We start from the raw sequence: 19,063 nt of genomic DNA, 5'->3' as shown, positions 1-19,063 counted from the left end.
ACAATTACAGTCATAATCACAATCATGAACACAATTACAGTCATAATCACTAATATTTAGGCAAGCTCTTCTTTCATACAAATTATGTATGAGTTGCTTTTCCCTATCAGTTTGTAACCTTGATTAGAGCACATGTTTCAAATGAGCTTTAGAAAGAGGAAAAGAGCTCAGTGGCAAAAACAACCTAATTAACACCTTTCTGAGAGTAGAGTGACACTGTGCCTTACCTCCAGTGCTGGGTGCATTTATAGTGTTGCATTTTGGGAAAAGGAGAATCCATTATGGGATTAAAGGGGTAGATGCACAGGAAAAATGAGCTGTGAGCACCTAATAGCACAGCTGTGCCTGCAGCTCCCCTCCAAATGTAAACCTGTGTGGATGAACCCACCCGAGGATAAGCAGGTGTGCGTGTGTCCCTGTGACCCGTAATGTAAATCTGAGCTTATTGAGTCTAAAAATGATTGTTGTGCCACCAGCGACATTCTATAAAACGATGTAATTATCACGCACAGCCGGGAACATGGCACAGCTGAACCGTGTCCTGATTTGCTTTGATTAGCATGCATGTTATGTAGATTGAATCATTTGGTTAATGCACTAGAATGTTTTTAATGCGAATGTTACATGCAGTGCGTCAGAACACGTTGCGCTGCCAGTTGGCATGTGTTCTGCGTTAATGCATAGAAGATGTTTGGATGTGCAGAACACATTTCTCTCTTTGTACAGAAACCTAACTCTGCATGCGTATGTTGTGGAATGAAACCCTCATTAATCATTTTATGCAATCATCAATATGTCATTGACAGTATGAACATTTTAATGTATGTACCAGCTGATTTAAATTACACTTGACGCAGTTTCAAAGGAATTCTTTTAAATGATCCGAATATATAATTAACAACATTAGGCAGAGAAAAATCAATTTTGACAAAGAATGTGTGATTTTTCTTTTTATTTTTTTCACTATGGTCAGGGGATTTTTATGCTAAGAGTTTACTACCAACTATGGTACGGTGGATTTGTTGCAAATGAAGGACAATAACCTATGCAGCCTTATCTCCCATTCGCTTCAGCCTGCATGCAGACTGAGCAGAAGTGGGAAGGCAGCTTTTAAATTAGGACTTTGGAAGGGTCTCCTCAAAGACTCTTTCTGTAGCAGAAAAATAAAGTTTGGGAGTTTATTTTTATAGCTCAGTCTTGTCTTGAGCAAAGAGTCCATGGAGACTTTAAAGCCAAAATAATGCTAGTTTCTGCCAGATTGTAAAATATTCCTTTGCTGCAAAAACAAATTTTTCGGCAGAAATACACAATGACAGCGGGTGGACCACAGGGGAAGGTTCCGGAAGGTTTGCTGCCAGAATACTGCAGCAGATTAAGTGACTCCACGAACCGTCGCTCGCCTCTTGTGCACCAAACTCTGTCCTTTCCTTTGTCAGGTTTGAGAGCCTGGAGCCAGAGATGAACAACCAGGCTTCACGTGTTGCCGTGGTGAACCAGATCGCCAGGCAACTGATCCACAGCGGACACCCCAGTGAGAAGGAGATCAAAGCCCAGCAAGACAAGCTGAACACCAGGTATGTGGTTAACTTTAGGCCCATGACAGGAAGTGTGGTGAGTTGAGTTACCTGTGAATACCAGCAGAATCTGTGGTTCTCTGTGGTTGGAGACCCCTGGCTTACCTTGTATTATTTAGCATTTTTTACTTTTGGGCAGCTGCTTGGATAGGTCTATGATGGTTGTGCATTTGAGGGGAGATTCACCTGAGCTGGTCTCCCTCTTCCAGGTGGAGTCAGTTCCGTGACCTGGTGGACCTGAAGAAGGAGTCCCTGAACTCTGCTTTGGGGGTGCAGAACTACCACCTGGAGTGCAACGAGACCAAGTCCTGGATCCGCGAGAAGACCAAGGTGATCGAGTCCACCCAGGAGCTGGGCAACGACCTGGCGGGCGTGATGGCGCTGCAGCGCAAGCTGACGGGCATGGAGCGCGACCTCGCCGCCATCGAGGACAAGCTGGGCGACCTGCGCAAGGAGGCGGAGCGGCTGGGCGCCGAGCACCCCGACCAGGAGCAGGGCATCGTGGGCCGGCTGGCCGAGATCACCGCCGTGTGGGAGGAGATGAAGAGCACGCTTCGCAACCGCGAGGAGTCGCTGGGCGAGGCCAGCAAGCTGCAGCAGTTCCTGCGCGACCTCGACGACTTCCAGACCTGGCTGTCACGCACGCAGACCGCCATCGCCTCCGAGGACATGCCCAACACGCTGGCCGAGGCCGAGAAGCTGCTGGCGCAGCACGAGGGCATCAAGAACGAGATCGACAACTACGAGGAGGACTACCAGAAGATGCGGGACATGGGCGAGATGGTGACGCAGGGCCAGACCGACGCCCAGTACATGTTCCTGCGCCAGAGGCTCCAGGCCCTGGACACCGGCTGGAACGAGCTGCACAAGATGTGGGAGAACCGACAGAGCCTGCTGTCCCAGTCCCACGCCTACCAGCTGTTCCTCAGGGACACCAAGCAGGCCGAGGCCTTCCTCAACAACCAGGTGAGCTTACCTGAGCAACCAGGTAGCACAGTTTTACAACCAGGTGAGCTTACCTGAGCAACCACATAGCTCAGTTTTACTACCAGGTGAGCTTATCTGAGCAACCAGGTAACAGTTTTACGATCAAGGGACCCTACCTGAGCAACCAGGTAAGGCAGGTTAGGTTTAAATACATCTTTAAATACACATTGTTGCATTTACTTCGCACAAAAAACCAAAACCATGTCACCGCCACTGCCCTTCAGGAATACGTTCTAGCGCACACAGAGATGCCATCCACCCTGGAGGCAGCAGAGGGCGCCATAAAGAAACAGGAGGACTTCATGACCACCATGGACGCCAACGAGGAGAAGATCAACGGCGTGGTGGAGACTGGCCGGCGACTGGTGAGCGACGGGAACATCAACGGCGAGCGCATCCAGGAGAAGGTGGACTCCATCGACGACAGGTACGGCCTAAACACCGTACTGCTGTGTCCCAAGACATGCTCAGTACTGCCATGTCCAAAACAGGTCCAGGTATCCCTGTCCAGCACCCTGAGAGCGCAGTGTTAGTGTTTGCATGTTTGACCACATGATTTGTGCTGATAGCACACCGTTAGTGCTTGTTTGACCGTATAACTCATGCTGACAGTGCAGTGTTAGTGTTTGTCTGTTTGACCATATGACTCATGTGCTAATAGCGCAGTGTTAGTGTTTGACTGTTTGCCCGTGTAACACTTGCTGATAGAGTGGGTCTAATGTTTGGGTGTTTGACCATTTGACCTATGTGTGTCTGTCTGTCTGTATGTCCGTCTGCGCAGGCATAAGAAGAACCGGGAGGCAGCCAGCGAGCTGCTGATGCGTCTGAAGGATAACCGCGACCTGCAGAAGCTCCTGCAGAACAGTCAGGAGGTGAACTACAATGCCGCTTTTATATCGCAGCATCCTCTGGGCTCAGAGAAGCATATGCCTGTCCTGTGTGTCTGCGCAGCCCTGACTGCCTGTCCCGTCTGTCTGCGCAGCTGTCCCTCTGGATCAACGAGAAGATGCTGACTGCGCAGGACATGTCGTACGACGAGGCGCGCAACCTGCACAGCAAGTGGCTCAAGCACCAGGCCTTCATGGCCGAGCTGCAGTCCAACAAGGAGTGGCTGGAGAAGATCGAGAAGGTGAGAGCCCCGCTCACAGGAAACGCATCATATGACCCCACCCACTGGAAATGCACTATGTGACCCCGCCCATAGGAAACACTTCATACGACCCCACCCATAGGAAATGCATAAAATGACCCAGACCATAGGAAGCATCATTTTGGCATTCAGCCGTGGTGAATTCACAGAAAACTACAAAATATATAAGTGGTTCTCAAAGGATACTCTGCATATTCATTTATTTCTTTATTAATTTACTTTCTTTATTTCATAGTTCATTTCTGAGGTGTAGAAAACTTTCCACTAGTAAAATTCCATTAAAAAAAACATACTTCCCAAAATGTTGCTTATCAAGACTGTTTCAGGGTCGGTATTTTGGCTGAATCTGAGTTCCTGTCACAGCCCTGTCAACAGATGCAGGATGTTTACTAGTTTAAGCACAATGGGATCTGTAAAGACTGTCCGAAATAACTGACCTTGCCACCTCTCTGAGTTGGGGCATGCTGTGCTGTTGGAGATGTCCTGGCCCAAAAACTGGGGTCACACATCTCATTATAAGCCTGGAGAAATCAGTGCAGCTTAGAGCCAGAGACCCTGCCAACTTCTCAGGGACACAATCATCTCAACTCCAAAAGAAAGGTGGCGATACAAACATTAACTGTGAGGCACAGAGAAGGAAATGGTTGAATATTGAGGGGTCTCAGATACGTCACACTTCCACAAATCACCCTCTCAGAATCTGACCAGAGTCTAAGCTGCTCATCCCTGGTGTGGCCCATCGCTGCTACACGTAGTTAGGCCAGATCTGGACCTATGTGTACTGAGACTATGTTTCCCATAATGCTATGGGGTGAGTAATACATATATACATACATATTCCTTTCCCCTGATCCTTTGCAGGAAGGGAGGCTGCTGGTTTCAGAGAAGCCGGAGACAGAGGTGGTGGTGAAGGAGAAGCTGTCATCACTGCAGACGATGTGGGTGGACCTCGAGTCGACCACTCAGACGAAGGCGCAGTGCCTGTTCGACGCCAACAAGGCGGAGCTCTTCACCCAGAGCTGTGCCGACCTGGACAAGTGGCTGGTGGGCCTGGAGGGACAGATCCAATCAGACGACTATGGCAAGGACCTGACCAGCGTCAACATCCTGCTCAAGAAGCAGCAGGTATTGTGTGTGTGTGTGTGTGAAAGCGTGTGTTTATGTGAGTGTGTGTATCGTGTGTAAGTGTGTGTGAGAGTGAGTGTGTGTATGAGGAAGAGCTCAGTGAACCTCCCCCTCCCCTCAGATGCTGGAGAACCAGGTGGAGGTGCGGCAGAAGGAGGTGCAGGAGCTGCAGAGCCAGGCGCACGTGCTCCGCCAGGAGGGCAAGGACACGGACGAGGTGGATGGGCGGAGGCAGGTGGTGGAGCAGAAGTTCCGGGAGCTTCTGGACCCGCTGCGCAAGAGGAAGGACTTCCTCATGGCCTCCCGCGAGATCCACCAGTTCAACCGCGACCTGGAGGACGAAATCGTGAGTGCCGAGAAACGCCAGCAAGTCAGAATGGCCCTGAACTTTTAAGATGCTGAATCATTCTAGATTTTCACACTTAAATAATGGCAGCCTTATTTTTTTTTGGCGAACTCATGTTTGTAGCTCTGATCATATATTAACAGTAATCAGGATCTCATTTGAGTAGTCGTTCTTCATTGTTGATTTTTTGGAGTTGCTGATTTTGTGGTGTGTTCCCAGCTCTGGGTGGAAGAGAGGATGCCCATCGCGACCTCCACGGACCACGGCCACAACCTGCAAACCGTGCAGCTTCTCATCAAGAAGAACCAGGTGAGGGTCAGGATCGCGGATAGGGCCACAGACCAGCGGACCTGTCAACGCGTGATCATGCGATGCGGTCTGAGTTCTGGATTTGGGTGTGGTTGCTAATATCTTATGCTCACTCACCAGGTACAGTTATGAAGCTGTGATATAAAACAATGTATAGTTACTGTGTGTATCGCCAGAGCTGCACATTTGGGAGAAAAATAAATGTAAAATTTGTTATGCCGAATAGGGGCTTCTGACAGACAGGGGATAGTAATATTTTGGTGGCATGCAGGTCTCACCATGTGTGGGACACATTTTAAAAATTGTTGCCCCCCCCCCCCCGTCCTCCACAGACCCTACAGAAGGAGGTCCAGGGCCACCAGCCGCGCTGCGACGACATCTTCGAGCGGAGCCAGGGCGTCCTGCGGGACGACAGCCCAAACGCAGAGGCCATCCGGCAGCGGCTGGCGGACCTGCAGCGGCTGTGGGGCCTGATGGGGGAGGAGGTGGAGAAGCGCCACGCCCGCCTGGAGGAGGCGCACTGCGCCCAGCAGTACTACTTCGACGCCGCCGAGGCTGAGGCCTGGATGAGCGAGCAGGAGCTCTACATGATGTCAGAGGAGAAGGCCAAGGTGCAGTGTGGGATACCGGGGGAGGGGCCGAGGTGCTGTGTGGGGACCAGGGGAGGGGCCAAGGTGCAGTATGGGGTACCGGGGGAGGGACCAAGGTGCAGTATGGGATATCGGGGGAGGGGCCAAGGTGCAGTATGGAGTACTGGGGGAGGGGCCAAGGTGCAGTATGGGATACCATGGGTGGGGCCAAGGGGTTTGTTGAGAGCTGATAGGTTGATTGAAAGTAATCTTGGAGGGGCTGATAGTGGTCACTGACTGCATGGATCATGGATCACAGCAAAGACTTTTCAGACACACCTCTAATGTTACGCTGCAGGTTATAATGGTGTTAGCCTCTCTCTCTCTCTCACACACACACTCTATCTCTCTCTCTCAGGATGAGCAGAGCTCGGTTGCCATGTTGAAGAAACACCAGATCCTGGAGCAGGCAGTGGAGGATTACGCTGAGACCGTGCACCAGCTGTCGAAGACCAGCAGGGCCCTGGTGTCCAAGGGACACCCAGAGAGGTAAAACACACACACACACACACACACTCCCACTCCCACAGAGGTAAAACAGATACACACACACACACACACACACTCCCACAGAGGTAAAACAGATACACACACACACACACACACACACACTCCCACAGAGGTAAAACAGATACACACACACACACACACACACACACTCCCACAGAGGTAAAACAAACACACACACACACACACACACTCCCACAGAGGTAAAACAGATACACACACACACACACACACACACACACACACTCCCACAGAGGTAAAACAAACACACACACACACACACACACACTCCCACAGAGGTAAAACAGATACACACACACACACACACTCCCACAGAGGTAAAACACACACACACACACACACACTCCCACTCCCACAGAGGTAAAACAGATACACACACACACACACACACTCCCACAGAGGTAAAACAGATACACACCGGTAAACACACTGGAATTAGGATTTATATCAACCACACCGGTTTTTGCAAGACATGTACAAGTTCACTCCCTTTTGGCAGTCACAGGTGGATACACTGTACTCAGGGTTGAAGGTATCTCTCTCTCTCTCTCTCTCTCTCTCTCTCTTTCTCTCTCTCCCTCTTCCCCTCTCTGTCTGTCTCCTCTCTCCGCCTCTGGCTCTCTCCCCCCCCCCCCCTCTCTTTCCCTCTCTCTCTCTGTCAGTGAGAGGATTAGCATGAGGCAGTCGCAGGTGGATAAGTTGTACGCGGGGCTGAAGGACCTGTCGGAGGAGAGGAGAGGGAAGTTGGACGAGAGGTTCCGGCTCTTCCAGCTCAACCGTGAGGTGGACGACCTGGAGCAGTGGATCGCTGAGCGGGAAGTGGTGGCGGGGTCGCACGAGCTGGGCCAGGACTACGAGCACGTCACTGTAAGACACCCGTCATAATCATGAACAGTAATAATGAGATTTATGGGCAGGGTGAAGTGTTTTAGAGTCATTTGAAAGCTGAGTGTGACTGTGATAAAAACAAAAGTCTGTGGTTGTGTGTGTGTAAAAGCCTGGTGGTCAGACTTAGGTCAAATATGTATTTGTTTTGGATCCAAATACTTTTCTCTATTTCTCTATTCTCGATCTTGTCTGGTTTAATTGAGCCTGGATGTAATTAATGCGTAGAAAAGTATTCAACCCAGGTCTGCTGGAGGTATGTGAGCGTGTAAAATCTGCGGTCTGTGTGGTTAACCGCCATCCCGCCCGTGCGCAGATGCTCCAGGAGCGCTTCCGGGAGTTCGCCCGCGACACGGGCAACATCGGGCAGGAGCGCGTGGACGCCGTCAACCAGATGGCGGACGAGCTGATCAACTCGGGCCACACGGACGCGGCGACCATCGCCGAGTGGAAGGACGGCCTGAACGAGGCCTGGGCCGACCTGCTGGAGCTGATCGACACGCGCACGCAGATCCTGGCCGCCTCCTACGAGCTGCACAAGTTCTACCACGACGCCAAGGAGATCCTGGGCCGCATCCTCGACAAGCACAAGAAGCTTCCGGAGGAGCTGGGCCGGGACCAGAACACGGTGGAGACGCTGCAGAGGATGCACACCACCTTCGAGCACGACATACAGGCCCTGGGGACGCAGGTACGAGCTCCCAGAATGCACCTCAGTTTCAGCCATGTCATACAGACTCTGGGAGCACTGGTACGAGCCCCCAGAATGCAGGGAAAGAAATGTATCACGAGACACTGAAGTTTGTGAGGGATAAATGTCTTCAATTTTTACCATGAATGAATCTCAGCTAAAAATACAAACCATTGCATTCATGCTGCAGTAAGCACAAAGGGCAGCATGTTTGCACACCTCTGTGTGGGTGAAATTGCGCTTTAATATCAGAGCTACATACCTGCATGTTGGGTCCCCAGGTGAGGCAGCTGCAGGAAGACGCGGTGCGCCTGCAGTCGGCGTACGCCGGCGACAAGGCCGACGACATCCAGAAGCGGGAGGGGGAGGTGCTGGAGGCCTGGAAGGCCCTCCTGGAGGCCTGCGACGGGCGGAGGGTGCGGCTGCTCGACACCGGCGACAAGTTCCGCTTCTTCAGCATGGTGCGCGACCTCATGCTCTGGATGGAGGACGTCATCCGCCTCATCGAGGCCCAGGAGAAGCCCAGGTACGGTGGCCTGTGGGGGACATCAGTGTGGCCAGTCAGCCCTGGGACTAATGGCCAATCACCTCCCAGTACCGCAGCTGGTGGTACTGACAGCCAATCATCTCTCAGTACCGCAGCTGAGGTTCCTACCAGCCAGTCATTTCCCAGTAGCACAGTCATTTTAAAATAGTATCAAATATCCCAAATATCACATTATCATGTGACTCCCTCACCCTCTGATTGTGTGGTCATGTGATTCTCTCGCCCAATGATCGTGTGGTCATGTGACTCCCTGCAGGGACGTGTCATCGGTGGAGCTGCTGATGAATAACCACCAGGGCATCAAGGCGGAGATCGACGCCCGAAACGACAGCTTCACTGCCTGCATCGAGCTGGGCAAGTCGCTGCTGTCACGGAAACACTACGCTTCTGAGGAGGTGGGTCTGCCTGCGGACACGCCCTCACCTGGCCTACGTCTCACACTTCAACCCCTCTTTGCACACCTGTACAGCTCCTGCACGCTGCTGACCGCTTAAAAAGACAACATTCAAAATGATCCTTTCATATGATTGTTTGTTTCTTTCACAAATATTAGAACCTTGAAAATGTAAATCCCTCTCACCAGTCAGTATCTCTCCCCTGCAGATTAAAGAAAAGTTGCTACAGTTGACGGACAAGAGGAAAGACATGATTGACAAGTGGGAGGACCGATGGGAGTGGCTTAGACTGAGTAAAGTCCTTGTTTTCTTCTCTGCATGTGTGCGATTGTTTCAGTGTGTGTGTGATGGCTTCCACATGTGTAATCACTTTTGTGTTTGGGATAGCTTCGGTGCGTGTGCGATTGTTTCAGTGTGTGTGATTGCTTTGGCTCGTTCGTTTTCATCCTGATGTCTCCTCGCCCCCACTGTCCTCTCTGTGAGAAAGTGCTCTCACTGCAGTGCATTATGGGTATGTGAGGATGAGCCCACACTCAGTAAGACTCAATCAGCTGCTCAACACAATGGCTCTGTAGAGAGAGAGAAGCAGTAAATGCAGTTTCACACAATGACTCACTGAAAACTGAACGCTGTGTCTGTGTTATTGTTATTGTCAGTGTTAATGTCAGTGTTAGTGCCACTGTTGCTCTGTCCTGCCCTGTGGTCTGTGAGTATTAGCTGCTCATTCTCTCCCTGACTGCCACCTGCTGGCAAACACTGGCATCACAGTTTGGGCTGGTGCCAAAGTATTTCACCACTTACTACAGCCCAACTACAGGTGGCAGTGTGTGGGAACTGGGCTTGCTACTATGAGTTGCGTCACAGGAACAGGACAATAAAATGTGAACAAAAACTGAAAATACAGTCCATAATTCCATATTTGTGTATTTTAAGGATAAAATGGAAGTGTAATTGAGGTTTGTATCAGTAGCTGGGGTGTGGGGTATGGGTGAGATGGCAGAGTTGACCCCTGTTTCTCTCGCGGGACAGTTTTGGAAGTGCACCAGTTTTCGCGGGATGCGGGCGTGGCGGAGGCGTGGCTGCTGGGGCAGGAGCCCTACCTGTCCAGCAGAGAGATGGGCCAGAGCGTGGACGAGGTGGAGAAGCTGATCAAGAGACACGAGGCCTTTGAAAAGTCTGCCGCTACCTGGGAGGAGAGATTCTCTGCCCTGGAGCGGCTCACCACAGTGAGAACGGGGTGGGGGGGAGGTTTGGAACAGACCACTGTGAGCACAGGGGGGTGGGTGTGATGATTAAGAGCTTACACGGAACACTTCAAACATTTGCTGTAAAAAAGAATTTTTGAGAAGTGTATAATAACTGTATAGTAACTGCGTGCTGTTGGGTTACTCTATGTAATGCTGGGTTACTCTGCATAATGTTGGGTTGCTCTGTGTGCTGCTGGGTTCCTCACTGATGTAGTGAAGCAGGTTGTGGGAGGAGTTTAGTGACAACAGAGCAGTGTAGTGGTTATGGAACTGGGATTGTGGCTCAAAGGATGTGGGTTCGAGTCCCGGGATTCCCCTTTAACAAGATACTGAAGTTGAAGTGCCCCACTGTACAGACAGATTGTGTGTAAAATTTAATGTGTAAAAACTGCTTAATGCAGGGATTGTTGGATTGTAAATAATGAAATACAGCATATTTCAGTAATGCAGTGAATATCAGTGTGATGCAGTGACTAATGGTGATGTGTGTTGCAGTTGGAATTATTGGAAGTGAGAAGAATGCAAGAGGAAGAGGAGAGGAAGAGACAGCCCCCAGCGGAATCCCTGCCTGCACCCACCTCAGATTCTGCGCAGAAGTAAGCCTGTCCATCAGAGAAGAGACACGAGACACACACAGTCTGTCAGAGACACGCTAGACACACACAGTCCATCAGAGAGACACTAGACACACACAGTCCATCAGAGAGACACTAGACACACACAGTCCATCAGAGAGACACTAGACACACACAGTCCATCAGAGAGACACTAGACACACACAGTCCAACAGAGACACACTAGCTGCACAAAATCTGTCAGAGACACACTAGACACACACAGGCCATCAGAGAGACACTAGACACACACAGTCCATCAGAGAGACACTAGACACACACAGTCCATCAGAGACCCACTGGATCCACAAAATCTGTCAGAGACGCACTAGACACACAGTCCATCAGAGACGCTAGACACACACAGTCCATCAGTGAGACGCTAGACACACAGTCTGTCAGAGACACTAGACACACACAAAGCCTGTCAGTCTTACACACAGAAATAACTTTGACCTGCGTCTCTTAGACTGTTAAGGACCAATGCTGATTGGGTTCGGTCCTTGGACGGTTTGAGCTGAGGGTGTTTTTTTTTCCTGCTTGTGTCCCGCAGGGAGGGTGAGCAGATCGCCCAGAACGGGCTGCCGTCAGACCAGGACTCCCCACGGGTTAGTTACCGTTCCCAAGCCTACCAAAACTACACCAGCTTCCAGAGCCGCCGTCCCGCCACCGAGCGCCCGGGACTGTGACCCGGTCACGGATACAAACTGGCAAACCCCGTCAATCCGCTCGCTTCCCATCATCACTGTGTAGTTCTCATGGCTTAACACACCAGAGTGGTTTAGTCTGTGTCTCTGTGGGTGTCCTCAAGTCTTTAATCAGATACATTTTATTAAGTGTGTGCTGTTCCCTCAAGTAGTAGTTTACGCAAAGGACAAAAAATAAGAATCGTGCGATTATATCATTTTGGGCTTTCGGTCTTGTTACCCAGTTCATATTTTAGGAGTTTGTGTCACTAAAACTGACTTCCACATTTTTAAAACTAAATATAAGTGCCTTATTCAGTCAGGGGAATCAATTATAATAATAACAATCCATCCAAATGAAGATAGGTTTATGTTTTAATCGGTAGGGGAACACAGACCCTCTATTGACAGTCTCGTTCTTGCTGGATCCTGAAATGGAAACGCATTGGTGCTCATTACGCTCAAAACTGTTTTTCTGTTATAAATATATATTATTAATATTTATATTAATTTCTGTTACAAATGTCTGTTATTAATGGTACATTCCAGTGTTTTGAGGGTTTACTTTTCAGTGGCGGTAAATATGGGTAAATCTGGTGACCAGCTGACCTCTGATCGCGTACTGATTGGTTGAGCCAGTGTCACTCTGTCGAGTCTCCCTTGGTTGCAGGTAGCTTGTGTCTTTCTTTAGGGTATCAATAGGGGATGGAGTACTGTGATTGACAGCTGTCAGTCTGTCAGCCCCCAACCTCCAAGCATCTTGGTTAATACTAACATTTTTGCTGCAGTCAGTCATCTTGTTTTGTGTTTCTGATGGTTCACATTGTCATTTCATGATCTGTTTTCTTGTGTATTACTCATGCGCAGCTTGATTTTATGAATGATATTTACCTGTACGGGCTATGTTGTGTTACTGCTGTTGTGTCTTGTTTCTGCTCCCTCCCCCCTGCTGTAAATGTTCAGCAGGACTGGGTGTCATTTGCAGCCACATTCACTAACAATAAAAGCCCTGCCCATGATCCCTATGCTGCCCCTGTCTGTCTGCACCTGTATGTGTGTGCCCCAGTGTGTGAGCGTACCTGTATGTGTGCATACCTACATGTGAGTATGCCTGTATGGGACCACACCAGTATGTGTGCACCTGTGTGTGAGCATACCTGTGTGTGTGCACCTGTATGGGAGCACACCTGTATGTGAGTGTATTTGTATGTGTGCGCCTGTATGTGTTCTCCATTCCCTGTTGAAATAACCCCCATATTTGTCTCCATGTGCATGTTAGCAGCTTGTAATATGTCAGTTGCCATTGTTTGTTTATTTGATTGTTTGCACCGTGGTTTCATTTTTTTAGTTTGTGGCATTTAGATCATACATTTCAGGGGCATTTTAATCACACCTAAATCGTCCCTTTTACTGACTCAGTGCTGTTTGTCCTGGCTCCACCCTCTCTGGGCGTGTCTGCCTGAGGAAGCAGCAGAGTCACTCTCTCCCTCAGTTGTATATTTGACCTGTATGTGATACTCTCTCTGAGTATTCCAGCACAAATGCTGAACTTATTCCCAGAACTGCCAACTGGGAGATCTTTAGACTGTTTTTAGAATTAACCATCTGCAAGGGAAATTGGGTTTACAGAGGGTTTAAGTAAATTTAGCCAGTTGATTTAATTTGATTAACTTGACGTCCAAAGGGGAAATGAGGGCAAACTTCTTATTTACATGCCAACCTTCCTGTTTAATAGTGACATATGGCTGTTTAATTAAATTCATTATATTAGTATTCTAACAAGTCAACACCCTGTTCTGCTTCCTGTAAGAGGAGCTGATTTTGCAGTGGATGAGACAGTGAGCTATTTCTGAATGCAGTTTTAGACACATAGAGGTAGGGGTGCAAAAAAAGGAAAACTTGGGAATTAGGGGTCCTTCCCTAATAGCCACGAGGACTCCAGTGGTACAGGCTTTAGTGGAGGTGTGGCTACAGAAGACCACCGCTCCAGCCCCAGCCAATCGCGTTGTCTGAAAGGCGGCACTGGTGGTCAGGGCACCAATCAGAGCAGCCAGACAGCAGCGGTCCATGGCGTGCGGGGATCGGCCTGGTTTTCCATGGGCTCTGTAATGCGGTAATTACTTCCATCACTGGAGTGGCTGTGGTGTTTACATGACCTTCTAGCAGTCAAAACTGCCCTCTACCATTTAACCGAAATGGTAGCTCATTTCAATAATTTCTCATGAGTGCCACTTTTTAGCAGTTTTTTCAAATGGATTATTCTCCATTCTTTGCTGTTTGTCAGTTTTTTGTTGCTGTGGCTTTGAGTTGTCTTTGATACTTTTGTTTGCTTTGTGTGCCTTTGAAACATTTGATGTTTTTTTCCCTCTCTGTCTCTTCATCCAAAATCCCAAAAAACTCTGGTGGATGCTTGCTTGTGTATCCGCTGTCCGTGTGTGAATTTCCTTAACCCAGCTTTTATAGCCACTGCGAGCATCCAACACAATTTGGCTTCATATCATCTCATCAACAAGATGCTTCAGTAGGAGCCGGAGTTTGAAATAGCTGTAGTTCTTAGTTTCCCTGCCTTCATTAATTCTGGCAGACGTTGCTCGTGTCGAGATCGCTGCAGTGGAGCCGAAAGCTGAAGGTTTCTTCTTCTGTTTTCCATTCTCTCCGGGTTTCTCTTAACTGAAGAACCAGGTGCCTCTTGCATAGCAGGCAGCAGTGGTTCTAGAGTTGTTCTTGTGTGATTCTCTGGTGTGGGGAAGCGGGGTGTTATTGCCAAAGGAACTGAAGAGGCTTTAATGCCGTTAGTTCGGCCCAGAAGCTCATCAGCCTTGTGCCCAGTCTGCCGTTTATAAAGACAAATTTCAGCAGCTGCACATTGACAGGAATTTAGATACTTTGGAAGAAGTTTCTCACTTTAAAATTCAGATTGAAGAGCTAGCCCCACAGAGTAAAGGCTGCCCATCGTAATCTCTGCAGGAGGGGAAAGGTTTGGCTTCATTTCCCCTCTTGTGGCTTAATGTTGCTGTTTAAACACACTCTTATTTTCCCCGCACATGCTCTGTCTGTATAGCCTCTGATCCTACTCTGCATGAGCCTAGTGTAGCTGAGGTTGCATCCAGTGGGCAAGTCCAACTCTGATTGCCTCTCCCCCTTCCTCCCTCTCTCCCCCCCTCTCTCTCTCTCTCTCTCTCTCCTGTAGGACGGAGGTGAGGTGGTTAACGGTGTGGAGAGGAGCTCTAAGGAGTCCAGCCCGATCCCCTCCCCCACAGTGGAGCGCAAAGGAAAGCAGTCCTCCACCCTGCCGGCCAAATCCGACCTGCCCACGTCCCAGCTGGAGGGAGTCCTGTACCGCAAGCACGAGTGGGAGGGGCCCAACAAGAAGGCATCCAGCAGGTACCAGCCCCGCCCCCCACACTCGGTTCCCAGCCCTGCCCCCAAACCTAGTCACCAGGGCTACCTCCACACCCTGTCACCAATCCTGCCTCCACACAAGAAACAAGCCCCACCCCCACTCCAGCTCACTGGCCCCACCTCCCCACACAGGGTTACCTGCAGTGCCCCCGTACCCAGTCACCAGCCACACCCCCACACCAGGTTATCAGCCCTGCCCCCACACCAGCTCACCTACCCCACTCCCACACAGGGTTACCTGCCCTGCCCCCATGCCCAGTCACCAGCCCCACCCCCAGACCAGGTCACTGAGGTTTCTCAGTAGTTGCATAATCATGGAACTCTTCTACCCATTCACTCACTATTGTGAAACCACCCTTTTGAGAGATAGAAAGCTGAGGGTTGTAAATGTAGATATACCAGATGGAGGTGAATGAATGAATAAGTGAAAATGAATCATGTGTTTGATAAGTGAGACTGAAGCAGACCCATCTCTGCATGCTCTCAGGTCCTGGCACAATGTTTACTGTGTCATCAACAATCAAGAAATGGGCTTTTACAAAGACAACAAGAACGCAAGCCAAGGCATCCCATACCACAACGAGATCCCCGTCAGCCTGAGGGGCGCGGTCTGCGAGGTCGCCGTCGACTACAAGAAGAAGAAGCACGTTTTCAAACTGAAGTAAGGTTCTAGCGATCCTGCAACTTGTGTTCTGTAGTCATTTCTTAGTTTTATATTTTTGTTGTTGCCACATTTAATTTGATGTTTCGAGTAATTAGTTAATATTGGTCTTGCGTGTTACTTATAGTGCTAACAGCCGTGTGTAAATATTTGGCTATATGTGTGCAGATAAGGGGGATGGAGATGGAAATGCAGGTTATTGCAGTTATTGCCTTTATCTTTTTTCAGACTGACGGATGGCAATGAGTATCTCTTCCAAGCCAAAGATGATGTAAGTAATGTTCTCTTCTGCCGGAAAGTGTCAGGAAGTTATGTTGAAGATTTGCATCATGGAACAGTACTGCTGTGCAAATAATCATACATCTGTTTTATGTTTTTAAAAGAAAAAGATCTGTTTTAGGATCTTTTTGCTACCCTTTTAGTTGTTTGTTTATTTTAGCAGTTTGTTTTCTAGTTTTGGAGAGGGGACAGGCTTTTTGATACCTTAGTAACCACACAGTCTTTATGTACTTATACTGTGTTTCTGAGTTGGAGTTTGTAGGCAGGATTTACTCAATAAAGTCGTTTTTTGCAGTATGATGTTTGCATGACCTCTTATGGTGGCGTGGGATCATCGAGCTTCCAATTGACAAGAGAATTAATTTTTTTAAATGACACATGAGCACCTGTGAATTTATTTGACTGAAATACTTCTGAAATGAAGTATGTAGGAGTGGTTAATGGTGATTTATGTATGTAAAGTAGGAGCCTGATGATGCTTAGCTTAATGTAGAGAGTCAGCCCAGCTTGAGCACGGACAGCAGTTTGAGTAGATCCTCAGGTGTCCCTCCCCGTACTGACACTCACCCCCCTCCCCCACGCTGACCCGCGCAGGAGGAGATGAACATGTGGATCCAGGCCATCTCGAACGCCGTCGCCTCGGACAAGTCGGAGGTGACGCCTAGCAACCAGAGCACCCCCGCCTCCGGCCGCGCCCAGACCCTGCCCGCCACTGTAACCATGACTACGGAGTCCAGCCCAGGAAAGAGAGAGAAGGAGAAGGAGAAGGAGAAAGAGAAACGCTTCAGCCTATTCAGCAAGAAAAAGTAGAGCTTCCCACCCCCTTCCTCACCCCCATACCTGCGAGGTCATTTTATTTCCTGTTTTTTTTTTTTACCCGTCATTTCCGGTGATATTCCAGCATGCAAGCTCAGAACCAAGACTCCCCTCTCTGTTCCGAACGTTCCTCCGATTGGTCATTTACAAGTAACTGACAGAGAGTTTACAAAAAGGTAGATGATGACAAAAATAATGAGGATTTGACCTGTAATGTGTCGTGCAGAAGCCATCTTAAAAAAGAAAATCTTAACCAAGCCAGGACCACATTTTTTCTTTGTTTTGTTTTTATTGTTCCTTTTTAAATATTTTTGAAATCAAATTTTTTGCTATTCCTCTTTTTTGTTTGTTTAATTGTATGTAGTTGCTAGGGTCTGGATATTAAAACATTTCCTCAATTTTGTGAGGCTGTCTTGGAAGGACAACTTGCATCCTTTTCTGCTATTGGACAGCAAGACAGCGGTGCTTACAAACCTGCACATCCATGCTCTGTAAATTCCAGTCACACACACACGCGTGCATGAACACACACACACACTCACACACATGCACACACTGACACGCACTCACATGCACATGCAGACACTCACACACACTCATGCACACACACACATACACACACACACACACCTATTCAGTTATTTTACTAAGGTAGCTATGCTAAGTCTTGACTAATAAACCTTCCATCCATTATAGGAAGTTGGTATATCATCTTTGCTAATTCTTAGTATAAACTTACATTTGGATACAAACCAGTAATACTGAAAGGCCAGATTTTAGCCACATGATGAGACTCTTGTAAAAACAGAGATGATCAGTTAGAATGTTGGATATATAGGAAGGATAGGACACAGAATGAATTTTAAAATCTGTAATTTTACACATTTTTTTCTTCCTATTGTTTATCGTTTTTGTTTTTGTTCATTGTTGTTCTTGAGTTGCATTATAATATATGTTTCAAATAATTCTAGTACAGAGTATAAAAAAACTAGATGTATTATAAACACTTTAAAAGCATTGATGTTAAGTGGAAAAGTGGAATCCAAGCATTTACTGGAAAAATAAGTAATGTTACTCAAAAAGGTTGCTTGCTTGTTGGCTATAGCACTGCGTGTTATAATTTTTTGCTACATTATCTCGCTATTTGATACATAGTGTGCATTTCTCTGTCACTGTAACTATTGTACTGAAAATTTTCATCTTATTGCACAATCAAATAAACTGGCGTAATCCGAAATAAGTACTTTACTCAGACTGGGCCTGTAGGAGCGCAGAACCCTTGAGAACCCCCTGGTCTGTAGGGGTGCAGGACCCTTGGGTCTGTAAATGCAGAACCCGCAGGTCTGTGGTTTGCAGAACCCTTGGATCTGTAGGGGCACAGAACCCTTGGGTCTATTGGTATGCAGAACCCTTGGGTCTGTAAATGCAGAACCCTTGGGTCTGTGCTGTGCAGAACCTTCGGGTCTGTAGGTGTGCAGATCTCTTGGGTCTGTAGGTGTGCAGATCTCTCTGGCCCGGTTCTCAATATTGAGCTGCACCTGTAGAATTTTACCCTATCTGTTAAATATGTGCGATGTCATTAAAATGCTTTTAAAAATGACTGCGTCTGTACATTTTTTGCCTTTTAGCTCAAAATGAATACAGTTATCTTGTGGAATCCTGACCCTATATAAGCACTCTGCCACTCTGACACGTATGCATCTGCTGCATAGCTGGGCTACATGTACACAATAATGTGAGAATATCATGCCTTAAGTGGATCTGGTTAAAAATGTATATTAAATACATCAACCAAAAAGAATTCCTGCAGATTATGGACTATTTTAAAAGACACACCTGTTTTGACAATATTCAGAATTCAATAATATGATTGCATGTTATTGCTAGTGCCATGTTTTATTGAGAGCAAGGCGCTTGCTGAAGTGTTTTCAAAATTTACCTGCACCTAAAAAAGGTTAAGTATTTGATGTTTGTATATGACTCAGGTCTTACCAAGGTTAGACAAAGGTCTGATGCTGACAAGTATGCATTCCGAACTGTTCTCAGATCAGCTCTGCTGCTGTAGAAGGGGTAATGCAGAGCATGATACATTTCCACCAGTAGAGGGAGCCAGTGAGTAAAGCAGCAGCTTCTGAACCATATGAGTAAAGCAGCAGAGTCTGTCACTCGGACTGAGGCTTTCTAAGTGCTAA

General features: G+C 48.1%; 1 protein-coding gene across 2 annotated transcripts in view; it reads left to right on the top strand.

The window, feature by feature from the left end:
* The window catches only part of LOC118217506 (spectrin beta chain, non-erythrocytic 1), an 84,966-nt gene extending 66,495 nt beyond the window's left edge, over nucleotides 1-18,471 (top strand). Inside the window, exons 14-35 of one of the 2 annotated variants that reach the window (XM_035399391.1) lie at nucleotides 1,437-1,574; nucleotides 1,784-2,540; nucleotides 2,786-2,988; nucleotides 3,343-3,433; nucleotides 3,544-3,690; nucleotides 4,573-4,836; nucleotides 4,958-5,182; nucleotides 5,402-5,491; nucleotides 5,824-6,102; nucleotides 6,479-6,609; nucleotides 7,311-7,515; nucleotides 7,850-8,224; nucleotides 8,506-8,750; nucleotides 9,028-9,166; nucleotides 9,375-9,459; nucleotides 10,196-10,392; nucleotides 10,909-11,009; nucleotides 11,581-11,635; nucleotides 14,904-15,097; nucleotides 15,603-15,776; nucleotides 16,005-16,047; nucleotides 16,650-18,471. In XM_035399391.1, the coding sequence (XP_035255282.1) occupies nucleotides 1,437-1,574; nucleotides 1,784-2,540; nucleotides 2,786-2,988; nucleotides 3,343-3,433; nucleotides 3,544-3,690; nucleotides 4,573-4,836; nucleotides 4,958-5,182; nucleotides 5,402-5,491; nucleotides 5,824-6,102; nucleotides 6,479-6,609; nucleotides 7,311-7,515; nucleotides 7,850-8,224; nucleotides 8,506-8,750; nucleotides 9,028-9,166; nucleotides 9,375-9,459; nucleotides 10,196-10,392; nucleotides 10,909-11,009; nucleotides 11,581-11,635; nucleotides 14,904-15,097; nucleotides 15,603-15,776; nucleotides 16,005-16,047; nucleotides 16,650-16,865 (4,354 nt within the window). In that variant the 3' untranslated portion in view covers nucleotides 16,866-18,471. The remainder of the gene's footprint in view (nucleotides 1-1,436; nucleotides 1,575-1,783; nucleotides 2,541-2,785; nucleotides 2,989-3,342; nucleotides 3,434-3,543; nucleotides 3,691-4,572; nucleotides 4,837-4,957; nucleotides 5,183-5,401; nucleotides 5,492-5,823; nucleotides 6,103-6,478; nucleotides 6,610-7,310; nucleotides 7,516-7,849; nucleotides 8,225-8,505; nucleotides 8,751-9,027; nucleotides 9,167-9,374; nucleotides 9,460-10,195; nucleotides 10,393-10,908; nucleotides 11,010-11,580; nucleotides 11,636-14,903; nucleotides 15,098-15,602; nucleotides 15,777-16,004; nucleotides 16,048-16,649) is intronic. The other variant, XM_035399392.1, reaches the window with a different exon arrangement.
* Nucleotides 18,472-19,063: the final 592 nt, after the last annotated feature.

The sequence above is a fragment of the Anguilla anguilla genome, chromosome 2 (genome assembly GCF_013347855.1).
Source record: "Anguilla anguilla isolate fAngAng1 chromosome 2, fAngAng1.pri, whole genome shotgun sequence".
NCBI classification, from domain to species: Eukaryota; Metazoa; Chordata; class Actinopteri; order Anguilliformes; family Anguillidae; genus Anguilla; species Anguilla anguilla.
Note: the sequence above shows the minus strand (reverse complement) of the source record. Positions and strands in the feature narration are given on the sequence as shown.